Source organism: Neovison vison, chromosome 7, assembly GCF_020171115.1.
Source record: "Neovison vison isolate M4711 chromosome 7, ASM_NN_V1, whole genome shotgun sequence".
NCBI lineage: Eukaryota > Metazoa > Chordata > Mammalia > Carnivora > Mustelidae > Neogale > Neogale vison.
Genome location: NC_058097.1, coordinates 48,830,435 through 48,856,315, shown reverse-complemented (window position 1 = coordinate 48,856,315; position 25,881 = coordinate 48,830,435). Strand labels below are relative to the sequence as shown.

General features: G+C 43.6%; 3 protein-coding genes across 3 annotated transcripts; 1 reads left to right on the top strand and 2 right to left on the bottom strand.

Moving 5' to 3' along the window:
- Nucleotides 1-3,236: 3,236 nt before the first annotated feature.
- Nucleotides 3,237-4,157, top strand: LOC122913345 (vomeronasal type-1 receptor 2-like). Its single transcript, XM_044260101.1, has one exon. It carries the CDS (start codon nucleotides 3,237-3,239, stop codon nucleotides 4,155-4,157), a length of 921 nt encoding a protein of 306 aa, XP_044116036.1.
- An 8,035-nt stretch (nucleotides 4,158-12,192) lies between these two features.
- On the bottom strand, nucleotides 12,193-13,753 carry LOC122913344 (protein FRG2-like). Its single transcript, XM_044260099.1, has 4 exons — nucleotides 13,573-13,753; nucleotides 13,232-13,306; nucleotides 12,942-13,019; nucleotides 12,193-12,665 (listed from the first exon to the last, which is right to left on the bottom strand). Exons 1-4 carry the CDS (start codon nucleotides 13,751-13,753, stop codon nucleotides 12,193-12,195), a joined length of 807 nt encoding a protein of 268 aa, XP_044116034.1.
- A 5,553-nt stretch (nucleotides 13,754-19,306) lies between these two features.
- On the bottom strand, nucleotides 19,307-20,251 carry LOC122913343 (vomeronasal type-1 receptor 4-like). The gene has a single exon (XM_044260098.1). It carries the CDS (start codon nucleotides 20,249-20,251, stop codon nucleotides 19,307-19,309), a length of 945 nt encoding a protein of 314 aa, XP_044116033.1.
- Nucleotides 20,252-25,881: the final 5,630 nt, after the last annotated feature.

The following is a 25,881-nucleotide window of genomic DNA, read 5'->3' as shown; positions in this document are numbered from 1 at the left end:
TTAAGTAATCTCTGCCCCCAGCGTGGGTCTTAAACTAATGACCTGGAGATCAAGAGTTGCACGCTCTTCTGACTGAGCCCGCCGAGTGCCCCTCATTTATTGTCGTTTCGATAGGAATTCCCATTTCCCAGATGCCAAGCGTTAATGATATTCTTTCCACTGTAGTTTTTGCTGGTTACTAACTTTTCTTTTGCACTTCGGCATACTTCTGAATTTTTCACTTCATTGATCTAATAGTCTGTTCATAAATAAACATATCTCATAAGGCTAGCCATGCTCATTTTGTTTCTTTTCTAGAGTTTTTGTGTGGCTATTTTTTAAAAGATTTTATTTATTTATTTGACAGAGAGAGATTACAAGTAGGCAGAGAGGCAGGCAGAGAGAGAGGGGGAAGCAGGCTCCCCGCTGAGCAGAGAGGCCCCTGTGGGGCTCGATCCCAGGACCCTGAGATCAGGACCTGAGCCAAAGGCAGAGGTTTAATCACTGAGCCACCCAGGCACCCGAAAGTGTCCATTTTGTATGGACTTTCTGGCTAGTTTGTTTTAACTTGGAGAAACAGGGCAAATATTTTAAAATCTCAATCATTGACATCATATTCTTTTTTTGCATTTATTGAAAATTTTAAAAAATTATTGCACTAATTAGAAACCTTAAAAATAGCAAATCCTTCTTGGGTCCTTTGTATGATTCTTTCTTTCTGCCCTTAAGTTAAATGATGGCGGTACTCAGGGATCTGAGGATTAACAAAGAATTAGACTGGGATAAAAGAAATTCTCAGGGAAGCACAGATTCCAATGAGGCACATGCACTTTTCTGCTGGGCTTTCGTGGCTCAGACCTGAGCATTTCCTCCTTCCACCTGAGACCTGTTTCCAGGAATAATGGAAGAGTCTCTCCCAAACACTCCGACGGTCCCTTTGGATATGCCCATTAGAAACTTCTAATAGATGCTGGTAATTAAAGTTTTTCAGAACTGTTCTCAGCTCCCCAAGTGTGATCTGTCCCTGTCCCTATAGGTGACATGATGATTGCATGTCTTTGGGGAGGTGAGGTCACAGAATCACTAGCCCATATCTCAGGCTCTGGCCGCCTGCCGTCCACACATGCTTCGGCCACTGCTTTACACCCGACTCACAGTCCAGGGAGTGGGAACGAGTTTGTGAGTATCTCCTAGTTTAGTCCAAGAGCAGAGTTTCGACACTCAGGAGATGCAGTAGGAACCTGGTTAAGTGCGCATGTCTGAGTCAACAGTCCTGATGTTGAGAGAGCCTGCTAAATCCGTGCCTGACTGCTGCTAATGTAATTTAACAAAATCGCCATTTAAAGGCGTTTGTGGTATTTGATCCAAGTGCTTTCAGAGTCTGATTTTTAAGATACTACAAGATTATAATTTCAGAATTAGCTATTCACTACCGTGTGTGAGAGTCACAGGGACATTTTCAGGGGCAATATTGTGATTTCTGTAAAGGCCTGTGCATGTAATAATGAATATGATGGGAAGAGTTAAATTACCTGATTCACAGCAGGAAAAGTGTGACTGGATGGGAATTACTGAAATTTATTCTACTATAACTTGAGTGTGACAAGCTGAATGGAGACAGTAAACGTGTCTCTACTGAAAATATTGGTGATCTAGTGATCTGTGAGACAATTTTGTTTCCTGAAATTAGGGAAGGTTCCTTAAGAAAAAGTTAACATTGTAGTAGAGGAGTTCAGAGAGCAAAAGATTAAGGACTTTATTTTTACATTTTAATTTTAAAATGATAAGTTAATTTAAAAATATAATCTCATCAGGAAAAAAAGGTAGTTTTTCTCTGGTTTAAAATCATTCATGGGCTCAGTCGGTTGAGCATCCAACTCCTGATTTCAGCTCAGGTTGTGGTCTCAGGGTCCTGGGATCCAGTCCTGCGACAGGCTCCTACTCAGAGGGGAGTCTGCTTGTCCCCCTTTCCTTCTGCTCCTCCCCCTGCTCACATTGTTTCTTCCTCTCTCTCTCTCTCTCTCTCAAATAAGTAAGTAAATTTTTTAAAAAATCATTTCAATATTATTACCAGCTCACCATTCACCTCTCTTGCTTTTCAGTTTTAAATGTTCAAAGTTCCAAGTCTTCAAATGCCATTTTGCAGGGCGCCTGGGCGGCTCAGTGGATTAAAGCCTCTGCCTTCAGCTCAGGTCATGATCCCAGGTCCTGGGATTGAGCCCACATCGGGCTTTCTGCTCAGCGGCAAGCCTGTTTCTCCCCTCTCACTCTGCCTGCCTCTCTGCCTACTTGTGATCTCTCTCTGTCAAATAAGTAAATAAAATATTTTTTAAATGCCATTTTGCATGTTTGTCTTGTATTGTAATAGCTTTTCCAAATCAAGTATCTGTTCAAGTTTCAGTTTGTTTATTCTAGAATAATACACAAATAGTGATGTGATCTTTATAGGATTAATTTATTTCCTGCCCTGATATACTTTGTCACTATATATGTTTCATGTCCCATATTTTAGCTGTAGTTTGGGGCAATAATTTCTGTTACGGGTGCCATTGTATTTGGGGTTCAGGAAAAAAATGAAATTACTTTTTCTGCTGCTATCCTAATATTTGTCTACATTAAATAAATCAAATTGGCTCATAAAATTATTCAGTACATCTATGATTTATTAAGGCCTTTGAATCCTCATTCCTTGGTTATATTGGTTATGAAAGAAATACTTAAAAATGGGAAACTAGCAAACCAAGTTTATATAGTAAAATAAATTTAAAATGTGAGAAGTGTGTGTGCGTGTGTGTGTGCTTGCACCCATAACTAGGCACCTGGCATAGCAGAATAGAGTAGTACACACTAAGGTCATTGCAGCTAGGCTTCCCAGGTTCAAATCCCAATCCTCCTGCTATTTAGAGGAATCATTTCAGTGCCCAGGGTTAAATTCTCCTCGCCCATAAAATATGAGTTATAGTAGTTCCTTACTCATAGGCTTGTGAATATTAAATAAGTTAGAATTGGTAGAGCTACGACAGTTACCCACACACTGTAAGCGCTATAAAAAGAAACACCCGAACTGGGAAATCTCTGTACCGAAAGAGAATATATTTGAAATATTAAGCCTCAGGGAGAAGGAAAGGTAAGTGGAGATTTTATTTCCTGTGAAACTCATGTCTTTTTCATGTCATGAAACTCATGCCCCAAACTTATGTCTTCATGCAGAACCCCCTGCCTGTGAATTTGAATATTGAGTTCTGGAAAATGACAGAATGGCTTCGGTGGACTTGAATATAGGAATGATCTTGCTGTTCCAGACAGTCGTCGGAATCCTGGGGAACTTCTCGCTCTTGTATCATTGCACATCCCTTTACTTCAGGGGATGCAAGCTGAGAGCCACAGATTGGATTATCGGGCACCTGACTGCAGCCAACTGCCTGGTCATTCTCTCGAGAGGAGTCCCAGAGACCATGGCAGCTTTAGGGCTGAAACATTCCGCCACTTACCATGAGTGCCACCTCCTTCTCTATGTTCACAGAGTAGCCAGAGGCATGTCCATTTGTTCCGCCTGCCTCCTGAGTATCTGCCAGGCTGTCACCATCCACCCCGGGAACTCCAGGTGGGCAGAGCTTAAAGTGAAATCTCCCAAGTACGTTGGCCTCTCCTGTACCCTGTGCTGGGTGCTCCATATGGTGGGAAGTATGTTTTTTCCTATTTTTGTGAGTGGTCAATGGAGCAACAAAAATATTACAAAGAAAAGAGATTTCAGATATTGTCCTGCTTGGTGGCATAGCGCCAAGATCGCAAGCTCAGTGTATGCCACAGTGACATCTTTCCACGACAGTTTGTGTTTGGGACTCATGACCTTGGCCAGCAGCTCCATGGTTTTCGTCCTCTACAGGCACAAGCAGAGGGTTCAACACATCCGTAGGAACAGTCTCTCCCCCAGACCCTCCCCTGAGACTAGAGCCACCAGAAGCATCGTTGTTTTGGTGACCACCTTTTTATTATTTTATGCCCTCTCCTCCGTCATCTACATTTACTTGGCTTTCTTTAGTGATTCCAAGCGGTGGCTGATCAATGCCGCTGTCCTAATCACTGCTTGTTTTTCAACCATTAGTCCTTTTGTTCTCATGAGCCATGACCCCAGCATACGGCGGCTCTACTGTGTCTGCTGTGGGAGAAATACATAATTCCGTCATCTCATTAGAGAAGTATGAATTGTCTTCCACCTGTTCAGTCATGGATACGCCCAAACCTGAAAGCACGTTTAGAGCAATTATGAGCCAGTTTCCCTGCAGAGAGAGGGGTGAGCAAGACAGACTGATACTGGCCTAATATGAAATAGTAAATAACGATAGTGTGATACATGAACTCTTCTGTAATTAACATGTGTGTACTTAGATAGTTGTATTTTCATTAACAGTTACACTGGAGAAGTTAAGATTCCATAGAACAGTCCTGAAATAATGTGAAGACACTGGAAATGCCGTTGACTGTGTAACTTTCAAATTGAGATACATTAAAATGTCCTAAGATGTACCTGAGCTTGGAATTGTGAAGACAGTTGGATAAGAGGGAATAGCAAGTGGGTAGTCTTTTTGGAAACTAGGGATGGGAGCCATGGTTCTGATTTGTGATGCAAATGGCCTGGGGTGAAGCTGGAGGGAAAAATCAAGTTTTACTTATTTCTGGCTTTGGAGGCTGTGTTGCGAATATTGTGCTTTATAGCCTAAGAGAAACTGGGGACATTTGAAATATGCTAAGGCTAATGGAGAAAGACGAGCATATTAAAATATTTTCAGGTCAACATTTTAAGAGTAAACTGCAGGGGGCAAAGAGGAACTTAGGAAGATATGTCCTCTGAATTTTATAAAGGGTGCAGGTGGGGGGCAGCCAGTACACAGATTGGGTGTGTAGGAAAAGACTGAACAGACTCTGGGAATGTTTAGAAGGTGGATTTTCCTGTATTAAATCTTGATGGCAGTTGGCTCTTTTGGCGAAAAGATGTTTCAAGATGGACTTCTGCTTTTCCAACTTGAGGATACAAGACGTTACAGAAGAGCATTTCATCAAGCTGTGGGCAGTAGATGAGTAGCAATTTGAAGCCAGAAGGTGAATATATTTTGCTCAACAAGGGGTCTTATCGCTTTTGAAATCCCCACTGGAGCAAAATGGACACCTTTGAAAGGAAAACTAAAAGGACATTAACTCAGACATAGAAATACTTTAGGGGCGTCTGACTGGCTCCCTGAATAGAGCATGTGACTCTTAATCTTGGGATCATGAGTTCAAGCCCCACATTGGTAGGGGCTATTTAAGTAATTTCTTCTTACTATTTAAGTACTACTTAATATTTAAGCAAGTAGAAATTACTTAAAAATAAAATCTTTTAAAAAATATTTTAATATAGGGTGCCTGGGTGGCTCACCATTGCTTAATTGCTTAATTGACTGAATTGACTGAATTAATTACTTAATTGCCTTCCACATAGGTCCTAATCGAGCCCCACATCAGGTTCCCGGGGAGCCTGTTTCTCCCTCTCCCTCAGCCTGCTGCTGTCCCTACTTGTATCAAATAAATAAGTAAAATCTTTGAAAAACATTATAATATAATCCTCTCTTATTTGCAAATTTTTTAAAGTAAACATTTTATTTTGGAATAACTTTAGATTTGCAGAGAACTTCTAAAGATTACACTAAGTTCTAAAATATCTGTCACCCAGTACCCCAAATGTTACCATCTTAAGTTTAACCATCGTTCATTTGTCAAAACCAAGGAGCCAACAGTGGTGTGCTACTATTACCTAAACTCCAGACATTCTTTACATTTCAGTTGTTTTAACAGCATCATTTTTCTCTATCAGGATCCAGTCCAGGACCATGTAGTCATCCCGTCTCCCCCAGGCTCTTCTGCTCTGTGACATTTTCTCAGACCTTCTGTGTTGATTGTGACGGGTTTGAGGAGCAGTGGTCTTGTAGGTTTTAGAATGCCTCTAAAGTTGAATTTGTCTGAAGTGTTTCTCATGGACAAATTGGGTTTATGGGTTTTTCAGAAGAGTATCACATCTCATCACAGCATCTGGCCTGAGAGGTTCATGCAATTAACATGAGTCATCTTGCGTGGTGTTAATCTTGATCAGTTAGTTAAGGCATGTTTACCAGGTTCTCCACTGTAAAATTTCTCTACATGCCTTTCCAGAGTCTGTTCTTTGGGAGACTGCAACCATAGCCCACAGTAGTGTGGGGGGAGCGAAGAGGAGTGCTTGAGGGTGGGGGGTGAGGTGTTGAGTTAGGCACCACCTCCTGGAGGGCTAAGTAACCCCATATATTATTTGCCATTCTTCTGTATGGAAGCTGTGTCACTTCTCCCTCCTTTATTTGTTTCTTCAATTCCTTTATACGTCTTTTATACTTTGTGCTATAATTCAATAGTATGTAATGTATTTTGTTGCTTAAATTGTTCCAGCTTTGGTCACTGAGAGCCATGGTATAATAAAATACATACATATGTGTATATGCACATATATGCAGGTACATCTGGTCTTTGTCTCAGGTTCTGGGCTCAGAGCTCCAAAACCTTTGAGATTTTCTGAGTGGTGGGAGCATCTGTATTATACTAAGGAGGCAACTGTGGGCAGGGGTGGGGAACCCCTGGTTCCCCCCATAGCTTTAGAACGGAGGACTGAACAACTTCGGAAGACCAGCTGCATGGTTGGACTGAAACACTCAGCTGCCCAACCTCTGGGGAGCGGAAGGAGGCTGACTGGGGCTTGAGTTGTGGCAGATGGCCGTCATTTAACCAACCATGCCTATGTAATGAGTTTAAACCTCTGGAGAAGCTCCTGGGAATTTCTTGGTGGGGAGCAGAAGCTACTCTGTGGGCAGCCCTTCCAGATCTCGCTCTGTGGATGCCTTCCTGTGGCTCCTTATTGCTGTCCTTTATCATCAAATGATGTCCAATGACAAAACTAAAACCATTTAGTAACAAGTTGGCTGTCTTTTATTCAAAGGAAGACCACCTTTGATCTCGGGAGGACAGAGCCTCCTCACAAGGGGGCGCTCTTCCTGAGGGGTTTGGGGTGAGAGCACGTTTTGGAAGAGGCCATCCAGACACCAGGCGTGATTGAGGAGGAGGTTAGGGACCTCCTCACGAAGCCGCAGGCGCTGTTTTCCCCAGTGGGGTCAGCTGGAGTCGGCGGATTGTCATTGGTGTGTGTTAGGTTTCCTTGCCTAACAACTTACGTGTTCCACGTAAGGGCAGCCCGGCTTAGGTGTATCTGTGATGTGCGTTGGGCCGCTGGGGTGGCCTCTGTTTTATGGGTCCCCGTACACGAATTAACTTTATCGAGGATCACCAGACATACAGCACTTTCCTGAGTTCTGTGAGTCTTCCCAGCCAATCTCCAGCCTGGGGGGAGTGTGGGAAGCCCTTGCATTTGTAGCCGGCCGCCAGATGCCCCAGTCTGGGAATACCTCCCTAGCAGGCAGTGACTTGGGACAGGGATTAGTCTCAGGAAGGACCTCCCCTTTAACTTGCAGGGTCTGTACTAACGGAGAATGTCAGAATTACGTGGAATTGCAGGACATCCTGTTGGTATCAGAGCACTGTTGACAGGGTGCCGAACAAGAACCCTTTCAGGTTTGGCTACTGTGTCACTTTGATATGTCTTCAGTTTTTTTTTTTCTTTAATTTTATTTATTTATGTGAGAGAGAGTTTGCGCAGAAGCACACGGGTTGGGGGAGGGCAGAGGCATGGGGAGAAACAGACTCCTCATTGAGCAGAGAGCTGACTTAGGGCTCAATCCCAGGACCCTGAGATCATGACTTGAACTGAAGGCAGACCCTTAATCGCGCTGAACCAGCTGACCACCCAGGCGGCCCCCAGTTTTCTTGCTTTTTGAGCACTTCCTTACTCTTACATTTTGTCACTGCAAGATGCTCCAGGCTCCTCTTGTATCTTCCCGCCGTCTCTCTAAGGAGCCTTTGGTTAGAGAACAGCGTTAGATACAAGACTGTGGGTGCTGGGTGAGTGCTGGACCTTCTCCTTGCTCCTGGCATGTCATTGCTGTTAGGCCCTCTGAGCAGACCGACCTATGAAATCTCTGTCGGCACACACACGTGTAGTTTTCTCTTTATCTACCTGTCTACTTGCGTCTCTACAGCTAAACATATGTTCACATGTCCCTGGTTCTGACCCAGTACTTCAGGTTCATTTTAGCCTCCCCCTACCTTGCTTTTCTGTATCTATCTGCATTCATCGCGTGTTATGACACAACATGCCTTTAAGAGTTTTGTGCCCTCCACACTCCCATGCTGTCTGCACACCACCTGACCCTGGTCCCTTAGTCCTCATTTGAACCCCACTCTATCGACGCCCCTGCGACATGCCGAGTCGGCCCCTGGCGATGCTCATGGCACTTTAAAATACTGCATGTGGTAAGAATCATCTTTGTGGGTTGTTGCAGGGATGGACGGAGTGGACAAGATGGAAGTGCCCCTCTCCCCCCAACTTCAGGCATCCAAGGTGAGGGGATATCTGTTTTCTTACACACATGACCACATTATTGAGACACACACGTGCATGCCGACCTTGAATAAGATCATGTACATGGGACTGGGAACATGAGCGTCGGGACGAGGGTGTGTAAATGTGATTATGTGCTTGCAATTGATGAATTTGTGCATGCGTGTGAGTTCCCTGTGGAGTGTGAGTGTGTGTATGAGTGTGGGGGTATACTGCTGTGCATTTGGATGTGTGTTGTACATTTGCGTGGGTGTTTGCACCTGTGTGTAACGTTTGTGTATTTGTGTGTCTGGGAACTAAGGGTGTCCAGCACTATGGCTCTAATCTCTAACTTGAGTACGGGGAGTATTCGATAGTGGGCATGGACCAAATTGTGTGTTTGTGTGTGGGAAAGACAAAGGATTAATGTGAATTCATGTGTCTTAATTGATTATAAAAGCAATCAGAGCTGATTACTGAAAACTCAGCAAAAATGCAGCTGTGGAATGATGTGGTAACCACCCAAAGCTATTTAAATGAGTACTGGGTCGTATGAAAGTTAAAGGAATGACAGGATCTGCCCTTTTAACCATCAGATCCTGGGGCACCTGGCTTAGTCGGTTAAGCGTCCGCCTTACGCTCAGGTCATGATCCCAGGGCCCTGGGATCTAGTCTCCTGTCAGGCTCTCTGCTCTGCTTCTCCCTCTGCCTCTCTCTCTCTCTCTCTCTCTCTCTCATGAATAAATAAATAAAATCTTAAAAATAAATGGCCATCTGGGGGCGCCTGGGTGGCTCAGTGGGTTAAAGCCTCTGCCTTCGGCTCAGGTCACGATCCCAGGGTCCTGGGATCGAGCCCCACATCGGGCTCTCTGCTCCACGGGGAGCCTGCTTCCTCCTCTCTCTCTCTCTGCCTGCCTCTCTGCCTACTTGTGATCTCTGTCTGTCAAATAAGTAAATTTTTTTAAAAAAATAAAAAAAATAAATGGCCATCTGATCCTGGTGCTTTCATTTGTGAGGTTCTCATAAACTTCTCCCCTTTGGTAGATACTGCTCTGTTTAGACTTTCTGTTACCACTAGGGAGATCAATATTGGTAAAGCATATTTTCCTAACAAATTTCCATATCATCTGTACTTGCACATAAATTGGCACTGACTTGTGCAAATAAGTCCAGTGATTCCTAATGTAAATTATCATCGCATGTTCTCTTTGATTATAACTCCGCAAATCTTTTTCCGGCACTTTGTGTGATTTCATTTCTATGCTTATAACTTAAATGATAGGGCATCCCAGTGGTCTGAATATTAGAAGGAACTCTATTTTGGGTAGAATTCCTCAGCAGAGCAGAGAAACCAGTGAAATTCGGGTGTTTCACTGACAGTCCCTTCCGCACAGGTCAGCATTTCCTGCCCTTCCCCTGAACACTGTCTACCTCCAGGGCTTATGGAAAAGAGAAAGTCTCTCCCAAACACTTGAGCGATGCTAACTTGGAATTTGTAATTCTTTTTTGGCAAGTAGCAATTGGGGGAAAAAAATAGTTTTCCAACCAAATTCTCAGTTCCCCAAATCTGACCTCTCTCCGTTGCTACAGGTGAAATGATTTTTGCAGTTCAGAGGGGAGGAGAGCTCACTGAAGCACGGACTTCTGTCTTGGGATCTGGCTGCCTCCCTCTCATATGGGGTGCCATGACCTTCACGAAGAGCCTCCTGTCCTGGCAGCAGGAGGGCATCAGTGTGTATTTTCTATTTCAATTTAATAGGCAGAGTCTGTATTGAAAAGAGGTTCTTTTTGGTCATGCGGTTGTATTTTTTCATTGGACCTTTACCTTGTTATAGGATGTGAAGAGTAAATCAATTTTTTTTAAAGATTTTTATTTATTTATTTATTTATTTGACGGAGAGACACAGCGAGAGAGGGAACACAAGCAGGGGGAGTGGGAGAGGGAGAAGCAGGCTTCCCACTGAGCAGGGAGCTGGATGCAGGGCTTGATCCCAGAACCCTAGGATCATGACCTGAGCCAAAGGCAGATGTTTAGGGACTGAGCCACTCAGGCACCCCAGTGAATCAATTTCTTACCTATGTGGTGGTAATAATCAAGTTCTCAAACCCCAAGTAGGAATGATGCCATCCCCAATATTTCTTGCTTATTAACTTTCGCAAATACTTTGGTCTATTTTTGAATTTTTATCTCTACTGATCGGTCTTATTCAAGAAATAACATGTTTCACAGAGCTAGCTAGCCTTAGTTTTTTCTTTTTTCTTTATTTTTCAGAACACTGAACATGAGATCTACCCTCTTAAAGGATTTTTAAGTGAACAGTATGTTGGTGACCATATATACAATTTTATACAAATCTCTGAAGCCTATTCATCTTGCTTAACTAAAACTTTATCCTCATTTTTTTTTCCTTTTTCAGACTTTTCTTTCCTGTCCTTCTTTGTATTTTCATCTGTAGGATTTTTTGCAACAACATGCCTAGCTCCAATGAGTAACTGATGGTATCTGTATCAGGACCAGATTGAATTTATATAGCTTAGAGATTGATGTTTGATAATATGGAATTTTCCTACCCAAGGACAGTGATGTGATTTTTATATTTGTTGATGTCAGCTTTCATATCTTTCAGAAATTTTATATGGTTTCTCATATACATTTTATATATTTTATTGGATTTATTCCCAGATATTTAATTTATTTTATTTTCTTGTATTAGTATTTAAAAATTTTGGTTTTTTGACTCTTTTGTAATTGCATCCCCAACCCCGAAATATAACTTGCAATTGTGATTTTTTTTTACATATGCAGGCATTTGTTTTGTATAATTTGAAGCCATGCCATGGGTTCAAACTGATTTGTAATATATTATCATTGAATTGCCCCATTCATTGGGATAAGTAACTATCCCCTACCAAAAAAAAAAAAAAAGAGCTGCTAGGTGGAGGAAAGCCAAGGTGGAAATGAAGTAGAGGTGAAAAGAAAGCAGTCTCCTAACCCACCCCTCCATAAAACAAACTCCATCTGGATAAGGAGAATACATGAGATTAATTTTTATTTCATTACATGTGATATGGAAATTATGAACCAAGATAAGATAATAACCCAAAATATTTATTTTTCTTACATAAAGTTATATACATTTATATGATTAAAGACTGCATGGTCCCAGTATAAAATACAAATAGGAAACTATATAAAATAAAATATATTAAAAATGATTACATTAGTTTTAATATCCTCTCATAAATAAGACAACTTAAATCTATAAAATAGAAGAAAACAAAATTAGGTGTATAATATGAGCCGGCTGTAAGAATAAATACATACAGTCAATAACATTAGTATAGCTTGACTCAGGTTTTATATAAAATAACTGAAAAGGGAACAGAAATGACCTGGTGACTTCACCATGATCTCATCAAACTGAACAATACAGCCATCTCTCCCCAGGGAATGGTACCCTAGGCCTGTGGCCTCAGTCCAGGATAAAAGGGGAGGCTATAAGTATGCTTCCTTCACTACACGTTAAAATACGCAATACATATGGATTACACCCTGATATTTGTTCTCGTTATAAAATAACGCTGGGCTGTCCCAAGATACTCGAAATACACGAAAATGCCTAACATGACATTTAAGCCTCTATTTCCCCATTCCGAGTCCATGTTTCGAGGACCTTTCCGCGGACCACCCCAGGTTCTAGCCCTCAGGGACACACTGTGTCTCAAACACGCCCTGCCGCCCCAGGCTTGTCCTCCGCCCCCCGCGGGAGTCCTCCGGGGCTCGGCTGCGGGCCCGGCATGAGCCAGCTCTCTGGAGGGAAGACGTAGGCCGCCTGGTGGGCCATGGTGTAGACAGTCTGCAAGGCCGCGCACAGGGGCCCCCAGAGCTCCCCGAGCCCCGAGCGCTGCTCCCAGGTCAGCGGGGAGTGCTCCCGCTGCTCGCACGCCTGGGCGACGTCCTGATGGATGGCCTCAGACAGGGCGCGCAGGGCGGTCACCAGCCTCTTGCGCAGGGGAGGCGGCCGGTTTCCCGGAGACCTGTATCTGCGGCGCCCGCTGCGCCCCGCGCCCCGCGCCCCTTGTCTCCTGGGGCGGGCACCCGCGGTTTCCTCGCTTTCGCCGCCGCGATCCCCGTCGGGCGTCCTCCGTGTCCTCCTTCCCGGAGTGACACTGCGCTTGTCTGCGAGAGGGACCCCTGCAGAGGAAGCACGCGGGTGAACTACCAGCCAGACCACCCAGGGACCCCCCCAGCCATTCCCTCGGGGGAACTCCCCCTGTCTCCTACTTAGTCCCACCCCGTCCCTTGGTGGGATGAGCCGACGCAGTGCCCATCCAGGGTCCCCAGATGCCCCCTGGATTCCAGAGTCTGCTAACTCGCTTGGGCAACTCAACAGCCCCTTCTGTGCCCACGCCCTGCACGTGTGACCCGCTTTTCTGTCGGCACTCCTGCGGGCCCAGAGCTAGAGCCCACCTGTTCCGGCACAGGTGCCGTCGAGGGAACCGATTTTCCTCTTCCTGGAGCCCTCCTGACTGCAGCAGCCTTCCGATTCTGGGGACAGAAAGTCTTGTGACTGCTCCGGCAGGACACCTCACCCCCGGGCCATCCTGGACACACAGGATCAAAGCTAGCAACCAGAACTAGTTCCCAGCTGTTCCTCGAGTCCGGTATCTGCAAGGGGGCCGCAGAACTCCCAGTCCCCTGACCGGGAGACTGAGCTACCCCACGTCCTGTCCCTCCTCCCCAGGAAAGTCAGCTCCTACCCGGTCCAGAGATGCCGCTGACTCTTTTGAGCTCAGCTTCCTGGGCATGCTCCTCATCAGTCTGCGGCTCTGACCCTAGCGGAAACGGGAGTTTAGGTGAGTGGCCTCCCCCGAAGCCCGCACAACTCCGCAGTCCCGCCCTGCTCCGGCTTTGTGGACGGTCTTCTCGACGGAGGTTGTTCGGTGTCCCAGGCGGACCACAGCAGTGTGGTTCCGGGGATCACTGCCATGTTTCTCAACCTCCCGAGGGCTGCGTGACATTTCCCATCACCTATCTCAAGAAAAAACCCTGACCCCATCCCTCCTTCCAGCCTCCCTGCGCGAACTGCCGGGATCACTACCTTGCCTCTGGGTGCGGCTCTCTCTTAATGGGGAAGAGAATGTCTCCTCTTTCCCTTCGAGTGGTTTCTCCGCTACACCTGAGCCTTTTGCTTTACAGGAATTCTGATAGCAGGGCGGCTGGTCCGCGGGGTGTCTCGTGGAGGGGCTGCGTGGGTCTGAGCCTCCAGTTTCCGAGCCCATCTCGATGCCGACAAGGACGACCCTCTCTCCACGACGCTCGGACTGCGGAGTGTGGCCCCTCCGCTAGGACCTGCCTTTTATAGGCCCCTCCGCGGGGCGTGGCTCGCTCCTATTGGCTGGAAAAAGGCCACCTTCCTGGCGCAGCTCAGAACTCGCGCTGATCTCGGAGAAGGGGTGTGGGTGGCTGTGCCTTCGAGCGGAGCCCGGCACAGTAAGGGGAGACTTCTGCAGGGCCCTGTCGTGGTGTCAGAAAGCAGGACAGCAAAGCCAGGGGAAGAGGGACTGGAAGACAGGGGACGCCTCCCTATCTTACTCCTGGCCCAGCTCCCCACCCACAGCTGTTGAAGACCCTGCTAGATCTGTTGCTTCTAACACGGTGAAATGAAAAGCGAGCGCTGCCCAGGAAGGGTACAAGGATGACGTAGCTTCATCGAAGGGGTGTCTTCCATGCAATGAAAAACACGTTTTCAGTATTCTTGTCACTATAATTTCATTCTGTATAAGTCACAGGAAAATCAGACCTTAAAACGATAAAATGTCTACCAGACCCATTACTGAAATGGAGTTATCTCTCTCCCGCGTTCCCGTTCTTGGCGAAAGAGAGCAGGAACTCGGCCCTGGACTGGGTGACTCTGTAGGAAAATTTACAAGTCAGTCTTACCTATGAGTATCTGACAAGTACATCTTTGTGTAAACATGAAGCCAGCAATGAACTAAAAATAATTGATGGTGAAGATAGTTTCCCAATATTGATTTATTCAATACGGACATTTCAAGCATTCACACAATTAAAGAAAATAAAGTGAATCTCTACCCTTAAGATCACTTCAAGATATGTCGGCGTTTTGGCAGTCTTTTTTTTTTTTTAATTTTTAAAGATTTTATTATTATTTTTTTTTGACAGACAGAGATCACAAATAGGCAGAGCAGCAGGCAGAGAGAGACAGGAGGAAGCAGGCTCCCTGCTGAGCAGAGAGCCCGATATGGGGCTCGATCCCAGGACCCTGAGATCAGGACCCGAGCGGAAGGCAGAGGCTTTAACCCACTGAGCCACCCAGGTGCCCCATTTTGGCAGTCTTGTACCATCCACTCCAAACTTTTCCTTTGGGATCAGGATTGGGTGGGAAATGGAGCTGGGATACTTTGATGAAATCCTGGAATTCTGTATTTCTCTAATAAACAGGTTGTGAGCCATAAGATACATCTCTAATAAATAATTACTCAAGTATATAAAAGATAATAAAAAGGGCACCTGAATGGCTGAGTTGGTTAAGCATCTGCCTTTGGCACAGGTCACGATCCTGGAGTCCCAGGAGTCTGGCTCCTTGCTCAGTGGGGAGTCTGCTTCTCCCTCTGCCCCTCACCCCACTTGTGTGTACTTTCTCTCTATCTTTCTCTCTCTCTCTTCCTCCCTCCCTCTCAACTACTTAAATAAAATCTTTTTAAAAAAAACTCACAGGCTCTTACCACACAGCATGCTGCCGTGAACATACTTGGGCTGTGTTCTCATTTGCTATGATCTTTGCTGTTGCTACCAACAGGAAGGGAGGGACTAAATTTCTGCATCATCATGCTCATGCATCTTCATGTTTAAACAGGTTTTTTTTTCATTTTTTAAGATTTTATAATTTATTTATTTTGAGAGAATGAGAGAGAGCACGAGGGCAGGATGAGGGGCAGAGGGAGAAGCAGACTCCCCCTTGAGCAGGGAGTTCAACATGGGGCTCGATCCCAGGACTCTGGGATCATGACCTGAACCAAAGGCAGATGCTTGACCTACTGAGGCACCCCCCTGCATCTCCATGTTTAGCGACCCTGTCAGCATTACCCGCGGGAGGAAAATATTAAAGACAACAAATGCCCAATGAATAGGATCAGAGACTAAAACCGAAAAGTCCGGTTCATTGACACAAGTAAATGACGGACCAACAGTGGGGAAACGGAATGAACTAGAGGTACATGTGTAAAAAGAGGATTTTCCAGAAACAACTGAGAGAAAAGTCACAATACAGAATTAAACAGTCTATCGATGAGTGTACATATCTTGCACTTGCAGGAAGTAATATATATATAGCTTTAAAAGTATAATTGTATATGTTAAAATTTCTTACATGCTTGGAAATGAGACTTATCAAATTATGGTTGATGATATCAGATACACAGAAGCGAGGTAAAATAAAAATGCAGAGGAAAAATAAACAGGAAATAAATAATCCCTTTATATCTTGGGAGATGATTCGATCAAAGTTGGTTGTGTCATGCTGATTAGGTCAGCACCAGTGCTCAGAGGGGCTCCTCCAGCAACATAAAGGCCCTGAAACTTCCCTTTATTCTCATCCTTCCTCAGCCATCCTGGAAGCTGCATGTGTCCCCTGGAATTTGCTCAGCATTCCCAATCTGAGCTGGTAAGGACTGCTGAATCATTATCATCATCTTGAGACCTTTTGATCTTTTCTCCTTGTGTCCCTATTTAAGAATTTTTTTTTTTTTGACAGAGAGGGAGAACACAATTGGGGGTACTGGCAGGCAGAGGGAGAGGGAGAAGCAGGCTCCCCGAGGAGCTGGAAGCCAGATGTGGGACTCAATCCCAGGACCCTGAGATCATGGCCTGAGTGACAGGCAGACTCTTAACTGACTAGCCACCCAGGCACCCCTGTAAGGGGATTATCTTCAAAGTCCAGGTTAACTAAAGGGATCCCTGACATATACGTATTCTTCTTCGTTTTTGTGCTGTTATTTGCATGTCCACAAGTAACGGCTGTGGGGGCATTTCTGAGCACATGATCGAGTGCCTTCTAGCTAGTAGAATCATATGCAAGAATATGCATCTTTCAACTTTTGATAAAGACTCCCTAATTGTCTCTCAAAAAGTCACTGATCTTTGATATTCCCTACATGCGTGTATGAAATGGTGTGTTTCTACTAATCTCAGAAAGAGACCATATCGACAAACTTTTATCTATCTATATATACCAGTAGGCTCCACACCCAGCATGGAATCTAGTGTGGGGCTAGAACTCATGACCCTGAGATCAAGACCTCAGCCAAAATCAAGAGTCAAACACAACCAACAGAGCCACCCAGATGTCCCATCAGCCTTTTAACTTAACAAGCTGGTGGTCACAAAACAAATGAGGTATTTTGTAATTTACTTTTCTCTGACCACCACTGAAGATGGATACCTCTTGTGAATGGTGCGAGGCGATATCTCATTGTGGTTTTGATTTGCATTTCCTTGATGGTAAATGATGGTGAACGTCTTTTCATGTGTCTGTTTGCCATCTGTATGTCATTTTTAGAAAAATATCTATTCAGAGGGTGCCTGGGTGGCTCAGTGGGTTAAAGCCTCTGCCTTTGGCTCAGGTCATGATCTCAGGGTCTTGGGATCGAGCCCCATATCGGGCTCTCTCCTCAGCGGGGAGCCTGCTTCCTGGCCCCCCCATCCCTGCCTGTTTCTCTGCCTACTTGTGATCTCTGTCTGTAAATTTAAAAAAAAAGAAAAATATTTCTTCAGGTCTTCTGCACATTTTTAAACCAGGTTTTTTCTTGGTTGAGTTGTCTGGTTTCTTTATGTATTTTGGGTATTAACCCCTTATTAGCTATGTCATTTGCAAATATCTTCTCCCATGCAGTTGGTTACCTGATAAGTTTTCTTTTTTTTAAATTGTCACCACTCATCTCTCAGTGAAAACAAGTTTTTGTGTTCTCCTTTGTCCCAACCCAGATCCCTTTGTCTATTTCTACATTAAATGTTTTAAATATGCTAATATTCCTCCATGTAATCATATTTTAAATACTACTATCTCTCTAAGGATGTGACCTACAAGTTTTATAACTTAGTCCAGAATGTTCCTAACTGAACCTAAATTTGCACTCCACCTTCACCCCATGCTACTTGATTACCACATGAGAACATTTTCTTTTCTTTTTTAAAAGATTGTATTTATTTTTATTTATTTTTTTCTTATTCTTAACTGATTTAATAGATAACTATTCAGACGCATGAAAAAATGTTCATCATCATTAGCCATCAGGGAGAGTGAAATCAAAAACCACATTGAGATACCACCTTACACCAGTTAGAATGGCTAAAATTGACATGGCAAGAAACAATAAATGTTGGAGAGGATGTGGAGAAAGGAGAACCCTCTTACACTGTTGATGGGAATACAAGTTGGTGCGGCCACTTTGGAAAACGGTGTGGAGTTTCCTCAAAAAATTAAAAATAGAGCTTCCCTATGACCCTGCAATTGCACTACGGGGTATTTACCCCAAAGATACAGATGTAGTGAAAAGAAGGGCCCTAGGCACCCCAGTGTTCATAGCAGCAATGGCCACAGTAGCCAAACTGTGGAAAGAGCTGAGATGCGCTTCAACGAATGAATGGATAAAGAAGATGTGGTATATATACACAGTGGTATATTACTCAGCCATCAGAAAAGATGAATACCCAATTTTTGCTTCAGTATGGATGGGACTGGAGGAGATTATGCTGAGTGAAGTAAGTCAAGTAGAGAAAGTCAATTATCATATGGTTTCACTTACTTGTGGAACATAAGGAATAGCATGGAGGACATGAGGAGAAGGAAGGGAAAAATGAAGGGAGGGGTGGGAATCAGAAGGAGAAATGAACCATGAGAGACTATGGACTCTGAGAAACAAACTGAGGGTTTTGGGATGGGTTAGCCCAGTGATGGGTGTAGAGGAGAGCACAGATTGCATGGAGCACTGGGTGTTATATGCAAACTATGAATCATGGAACACTGCATCAAAAATTAATGAGGTACTCTATGGTGACTAACGTAACATAATATAAAAAAAAAGATAACTTCAAACTCAAACTAGGAACAGCATACTGGCTGATTACAGCTGATGGATAAGAAAATAAATGATAGCAATATTATAAGGATTGGGAGGGAGGAATTGGGAATATTCTGTCCTGAGTTACCTTCACTATCTGTAATGTGGTAAAGTGTTACCTGTATTTATTTGACAGAAAGCTTAAGAGAGCACAGGTAGGGAGAGCAGCAGAGGAAGAAGCAGGCTCCCTGCTCAATATGCGCCTCGATCCCAGGATCCTGGGATCATGACCTGAGCTAAAAGGCAGATGCTTAACAAGCTGAGCCACCCAGGCGCCCAAGAACATTTTCTTCTTTACTTTCTTGAATACCATCTAACATGTTAAATTCTCTTGAATCTTTTTCAAAAATTCAAAGATTAGTCAATTTCTGGATATATTTAATTTGTCAAATTAAAAGTTACACACTTGAAGACCTCCCCACAATCTCTAGAATATTTCAGGAACAACTTTTTAATTGCACAAATTCCAAATTACTTCACTATAAGTGTGAATAAAATTTCAGTTATGTAAGTATTTTTATAATAATTCCATAATGTTTCATTTACATTTATTATTACTATTTACTGTTTCTTATGGGAAAGAAGCTCATTCTGGCTTGCTGACCTCTTTCTTGATTTTTACATAATGCTTGCAGTTTGGAGGTTTAGAGGTTGAATGAATAGACAAGCATACACTATGCAAGAACATACAATTTACATATTTGTCATGATTTTAGTGGGTGTTGCGTTCCTCATCCAGGCTAAGTAGAACCTGAACACACTGGAGATAGAGTTCATGAGAATAAAGGGACAGGCACTTGGGAAACATCCATTGATCAAGGCAGAGATGCTTACCAGCAACCAACTTGGATCATCAAAGAGAATAATGCAGACTTGGAAGATGGAGGAAAGGGAGTAGAAGGACACAAAGGTGCTCTTCAGGACAAGGATGCTCTGGGTGGCTCTGGACTCAGCACAGGATCTGGGGGAAACATCGTTAAGCCTGTGAATGTGTTGGACCCGCTGCCTGTGCCTGTGCAGGATGAAAACCATGGAGCTGCTGGCCCAGATCATGAGTCCTAAACATAAAACATCAGGGAATGATAACAGTGCTGCTTGTACCAATTGTGTGATTTTTTTACTACTTATCACAGAACAGTATCCCAAATCCTTTCTCACCGAGATGCTCCTGTTGCTCCATTTGCCAGTCACATGGATAGGAAAAAGGATATTTGCCAGCATGTAGAGGGCCCAGCACAGGAATATGGAGAAGTCAATATGCTTGAGAGCTTTCCTTTTAAGTTTTGTCCAACTTGAGTCCCTGGGGCTGATCGTGATGGCCTGGAAGACACTCAAGAGGCAGGTGCCGCCTAGGGACACACCCCTGCTCACTCTGTGAAGATAGAAAAGAAGTTTGCATCCAAAATCACTTGGAAAACTGTTCCACCCAAAAGCTGCCATTGTCTGAGGGACTCCTTTACAGAGGAGGAATAAGGAATTGGCTACAGTCAGGTGTTTAGCAATCAAATCTGTGGGCCTCAACCTGCACCTAGTGAAGTAAAGGAGGAGATAATGGTAAAGAAGACAGAAGTTCCCCAGGATTCCAACCATGGTCTGGATTAAGAAGATCACTCCTATGACCAGATCCCTGGAGGCCATCCTGCCAGTTTCCAGCCACTGAGATTTGTCTTCAGAACCAGAGGATCCTGCATGGGAATATGAGGTGTGGGCTTCAAGCATCATGTCAACTAAAATCCAATATTATCCACTTATCATTCATTTTGCCTTAGAAATGGTGCTGGGAGAACTGGATATCCACATGTAAAAGGGTGAAATTGGGCCCCAATCTTACAGCATACAAAAAAATAAACTCAAAATGTATTAAAGACTTAAATATAAGTTGTGAAACTGTAACCCCTTTAAGGAAACATAGAGGAAAATCTTTTTGGCGTTGGTCTCGGCCATGATTTCCTGGATCTGACACCAGCAGGAAAGCAAACAAAATGAAACAAAAAGATGAGTGGTGCTATATAAAACAAAAAACTTCTGCAGAGCAAAGGAAATAATCACCAAAGTCTGTGGAATGGGAGCAAATATCTGCAGAGTGTTCATCTGATACAGGGTTAATAAAATATGAAGAATCTCTTAACAACTCAGTGGAAGAAATAACCCAGTTAGCCAATGGGCAAATTTCTTGAACAAACATCGCTCCAAAGAACATATGAGTGGTCAGCAAGTATATGAAAAGGGGCTCAACTCTACTAATCATCAGGGAAATGCAGACCAAAGCCACAATGAGATGCTATCTCACATGTTAGAATGACCGGTATCCAAAAAACCCCAAAGATAAGTGTGGGTGAAGATGTGGGAAAATTGGAGTCTGTATACACTGTTGGTAGAAATGTAGAATATTGAAGCCACTATGAGAAACAGTATAGAGGTTCCTCAAAAGACTAGAATAGAACTATCTCCTCATCCAGTAGTCCCATTTCTTGGTATATATCCAAAAGAACTGAAATCAAGGTCTCCAAGAGATAGCTGCACGCACATGTTCATTATAGCATTATTCCCAATGGCCAAGATATGGAAACAATTCAAATGGCCATTGACTGGGAATGGCTAAGGAAAGTGTAGGTTTACCTACAAAGGGATACAAGTGGAACAGGACTCAAGCTTCAAAAAGAAGGAACTCCTACATAGAGGAGCCAGTCACAGAAGGAAAAATACTGTATGGTTTCAGTTATATGAGGAACCTGAAAGTCAAACTCATTGAAGCAGAGAATAGAAGAGTGGTTGCCAGGTGCTGCAGGAGTGTGGGATTGTTGTTCAGTGTATGTAAAGTTTCAGTTATACAAGGTGAGTGTGTTGTAGAGATCTGTTGTACAATATAGTGACTTAAGTTAGAAGAATGGTATTGTAGACTGTAAATAATGAAAAGAGGATGTATTTTATGTTAAGTGTTATGACCACACACACACACAAGAAATTTTTTGGAAGTGACGGATACCTTGATTGTAGTGATACCATCCCAGAGGCATGCAGATTTCCAAACTTATCAAAATATATACATTAAATATGTACAATTTTTAGTATACCAGTTATATATCAATACAGTTTAACAAGAGAAATATTAATTTCACGGGACTTTCCAGAGTTCAGTATGTACACTTTTTTTTTTAAGATTTTATTTATTTATTTATCAGAGAGAGTGAGCCCAGGCAGACAGAGCGGCAAGCAGAGGCAGAGGGAGAAGCAGGCTCCCTTCTGAGCAAGGAGCCCAATGTGGGACTTGATCCCAGGATGCTGGGATCATGACCTGGGCCGAAGGCAGCTGCTTAACCAACTGAGCCACCCAGGTGTCCCAAATATGTACACTTTAAAGAGCACTTAACAATGTGCGAATTATTGCTGTGAAGTTCATACATGTAGTAACTCACTTTTTTCTTTTTTTAAAAAAGTAGCTCCACATCCAATATGGAGCCCAATGCGGGGCTTGAACTCATGACCCTGAGGTAGAGACCTGAGGTGATGTCAAGAGTCAGACGCTTAACTGAATGAAACAGCTAGACACCCCACACTTTTTAAGCAAAACTACAAGTTATCACTACTATTACTTTCATTTTAAAGACAAGGAGAACTCAGAGAGACAGAATAGGTGATTTGCCTACATGTATACCCTATTTAGGGCAAAGTGTGGACTTGAGTCTGGCTGAGTTGTTTGCAAAGACAATGCCTCTAACCTCTGTGCTATGCTGAGTCCAGAGAGCTGCTGTGTTCTTTGAATAATCCTGATATATGGTTTGGTTTTAGCTTTGCCATTTTATTGTAGCTAGATAGTATGTTTCTTTATAATTTTCATTGTAATAACTCATCATGATGTGTAAAGGTTTATTCTGTAAGCCAATATCAAAACGAATGAAGCTTTAGAAATTTAAGAAAATGTAGATGCTCTGACTGCAGTTTTATATTATATAGGAACCTGTCCCGTGACAAGCTGAATGTAATGAATGCAAGAAGTGCTCAACACTAGGATGGAAACAGAAAGAAAAAGACAATTTGGGCATTTGCCTTTATGCCAGGGACGAAAGTATAGGGCACCTATCATAATCTCATGTCTTACCCTGAAGTATGGGACATTGAATTCTAATATAGGATAAGATAATGTAAGGTAAAAACTAAAGTATTAGTCATTTTAAATCATATTTACCTGTTCATACTGATTATAAACTATTAGTCATGTGGTAAATTCTCGGAAATATGTTAAAATATGACATATGCAAATTGAAAACTATAATAATGCAGGAATATTGTGTGCTTTATAAGTTGATTTATAGAATTTGCAGTTGATATTAGAGAAAATACCACAGGATACATTTGAGCCTAACAGCTGCTCTCTGAAACCCATTATTACAAAATTATCTTTTCCTTAAATGCTGCTCCCAGTAGCTTCCAGAGAGAAAATCTCAAGATAATCAACAGACTGCAGTGTTTTCAGTGGAGATACAACTGTCTCTACTGTCACGGTCAGAGAAAATCTTTCTATTCTAGCAGCTGTCATTGGGACATAAGCATTTTTTCACAAGATTACAGGATTCCTGCAGATATATTTATCCCAGTCCTAGTTATAAACCTGAAGGTATTTCAGGCACACCTCTAGTAATCCTACAAATTCCTGTAAGGGAGGCTGAAAGCGATCAGTTTCAGAACTACGGGCGCTAATTACCTTAACAATCAGGATTCCTTTTCATGGGATTGAATACGGATGAGTTGTCCCCGCGGCTTTCGTTAAATCCACCCGGAGCCACAAAGATACCAGCAGGAATTGGTCTAAGACCAATTCTAGGACCCCATCTCTCTTTACTAGCTCTCTTTACAGGCTCATGCCTGTGTGGCTTTGGCACTGGATCAGTTTCAAACCCAGAACGATCCCTTTTTTAATATACCGTCACTTACCCACATTTACTCCCAACAGGTGACTTCATACACTTTGCCTCTCAGACAGAAATGGAAGGCAGTCTCCTAGAAACATCCCTCCACCTGGATGGTGAGTCACAAGAGCTAGTGCCTGTAGGAGGGAGGCAGCCTATGGAGCAGGGATTGCGACCTCCCTCCCCTCAGAGGAACGATTATCATGTCACCTTTTTACACAGTGACAGTGCCAGCTGGGGAGCTGAGAACATTTATGAAGAGCTTTTTTTCTGAAGTTGGTAATTACCGAAACCAATTACAAGTTTCTAGTTAATCTCCTACAAAGGGACCATTGAGATGACTGGTCGAGGCTATTTTCTAGTCCTGAAGGCAGGCCGGTCTCCTGTGGAAGGGAGCGGAACATTTCAGAGTTGGCAGGTGAGGGACTGAGGGGAGTAGGTGTGTCTCCCGGGATCTGCCTTGCTCGAAAGTTCTTCCACCCAAAATTGATTTCCTCCTAAATCTTCAGACCACTGAAGTGAACTAGCATTACATTACAAGCAAAACATTGGTCCCTGAGGATTTTCAAAGAGAAAGGTGGAACTCAAAGACAAGCACTCAACGCCAATTAACGCGCCCAAGTCTCAGCCCTAGACTGTTCCTTGTCTAAGAGACAAGCAGAGGCTAAGTACATGGTTCAAGTGCACTGGCGGTCACCACAGTCTTCCTTCCACACTTTCTTTTTGACGAATTTTCAGTAATGAGCTCTAGTTGCTTTTGTAATACATGAATACGTATAAAAGAGGAGTTCAAATGAACCCTTTGGTTTTGCCTACAAACACATCTACGTTTTTATCCAGGCCCACTATCCAGTGTCTCTCCACTTCCGAGCCTGGGATGAAAGCCGTAATGGTGGGCAAGGCCTGCCACACATGGCTGTGGGCGCACGCAAGTGCACATGCGTACAAACACATGCACACGACCCCATGTAAATCACACATACAGCCAGATGCTCACATACATTCACATTCAGTCACAGACTCACACCCCCCCACACGTAGAGACTCTCAGCTAGAATCACATGCACTTACTCTGACACACGCTCACACAGACTCACGTAGTCCCACTAACGCTCAGAAACTGTATTCACACAACGTGTGTGTGTCTGTCTAGCCATCGCAGTCATATGTGGAAGAACGCTAGTAACTCATGCCCCTTAATGAAGCCGCCTTTTATATTTCCCGCTTTGCAAGCACCCACAAAGATACCAGGACGTGAAATGAACAAAAAGTGCCGTGAGTATTGCTACTCTAGGTTAAGGCACAAAGTGGAACAGTTGGGGTGTTGGCGGTCTGATACACAGGTGTCCTGGGTGCCATCCTTTCTGGCATAGGCAGAGTCTATGCCGTCACTGATACATCACGCTGGATGTGGAATTATTTTCTTAGGTTAGTTCGGAACATCAAGATGTAAAATTTAGGATAGTTATCTGGCCTGTAAAGTTAAACCCTGATTTTTTTTTTTTTACAGAATGTGTAAGGCTGCGTGTAGCCACAATCCTGACAGACATCAGCGGATGGATTGTGCTTTAAAGACTGAAGGAGAAACCCGGAATGGGTTTAATCTCAGACCGTGTCAGTGAGATTAGTCAGAGTGACCAGTGGGATTGTGTACCCATGGGAAAGTTGGCCAGAAGCCCTGAGAGTGTAGAAATGAGGGGCGGGCATTGTTGAAAAGCTCTTTGGGTTTCTCATACTTGTGATATCTTCTTGGAAGGGGCAAGGACAGCTTTCATGCTAGACCATTTAAGAGATAAACTTGGAGGATATAGTATATCTTTTGGGGGAAAGGAGCAGATTTATTTGCTGTGCAGGGAAAAATATGTACAGCCTTCCTCAAAAGCTAAGTGTATGGGGCGCCTGTGTGGCTCAGGGGGTTAAGCATCTGACTCTGGATTCCCACTCAGGTCGTGATTGCAGGGTTGTGAGATCGAGCCCTGTGTTGGGCCCTGCTCTAGCTGTGGAGCCTGATTAAGATTCACTCTCTCACTTGCCCTCTGCCCTGCCCTGCCTCTCTCTCCCTCTCTTAAAAAAAAAAAAAGTTAAGAATACGCAGGTGTCTTAGGTACCCCCTTTCAAATACCGATATTTCCTCGATTGTGACCTAAACACACTGTTTTGTACAGGATCTGCCTGAGACTTCCACATGGTGCATGGCTCATGGGCCTCAAGGGACAAAGGAACTCCTGGGAAAGTGAAGTTCATGTTTCCTGTTGTGCTGTGAGTAATGATGTCTTTGTTTCCGATGTTGAGTCATGATAGCACCATGACTCAGTGGGGTCTTAAGCTAACATACAGGCATGGAAGCAGTGCAGGGTAAAA

Coding starts and splice junctions, on each gene's coding strand:
- LOC122913345 (XM_044260101.1), top strand. CDS start 3,237: ATGGCTTCGGTGGACTTGAATATAGGAATGATCTTGCTGTTCCAGACA.
- LOC122913344 (XM_044260099.1), bottom strand. CDS start 13,753: ATGGGCTCGGAAACTGGAGGCTCAGACCCACGCAGCCCCTCCACGAGA. Junction 13,020..13,231: donor CAGCGGCATCTCTGGACCGG/GTAGGAGCTGAC, acceptor TTCTGTCCCCAG/AATCGGAAGGCTGCTGCAGT. Junction 12,666..12,941: donor CGGCACCTGTGCCGGAACAG/GTGGGCTCTAGC, acceptor CTTCCTCTGCAG/GGGTCCCTCTCGCAGACAAG.
- LOC122913343 (XM_044260098.1), bottom strand. CDS start 20,251: ATGGCCTCCAGGGATCTGGTCATAGGAGTGATCTTCTTAATCCAGACC.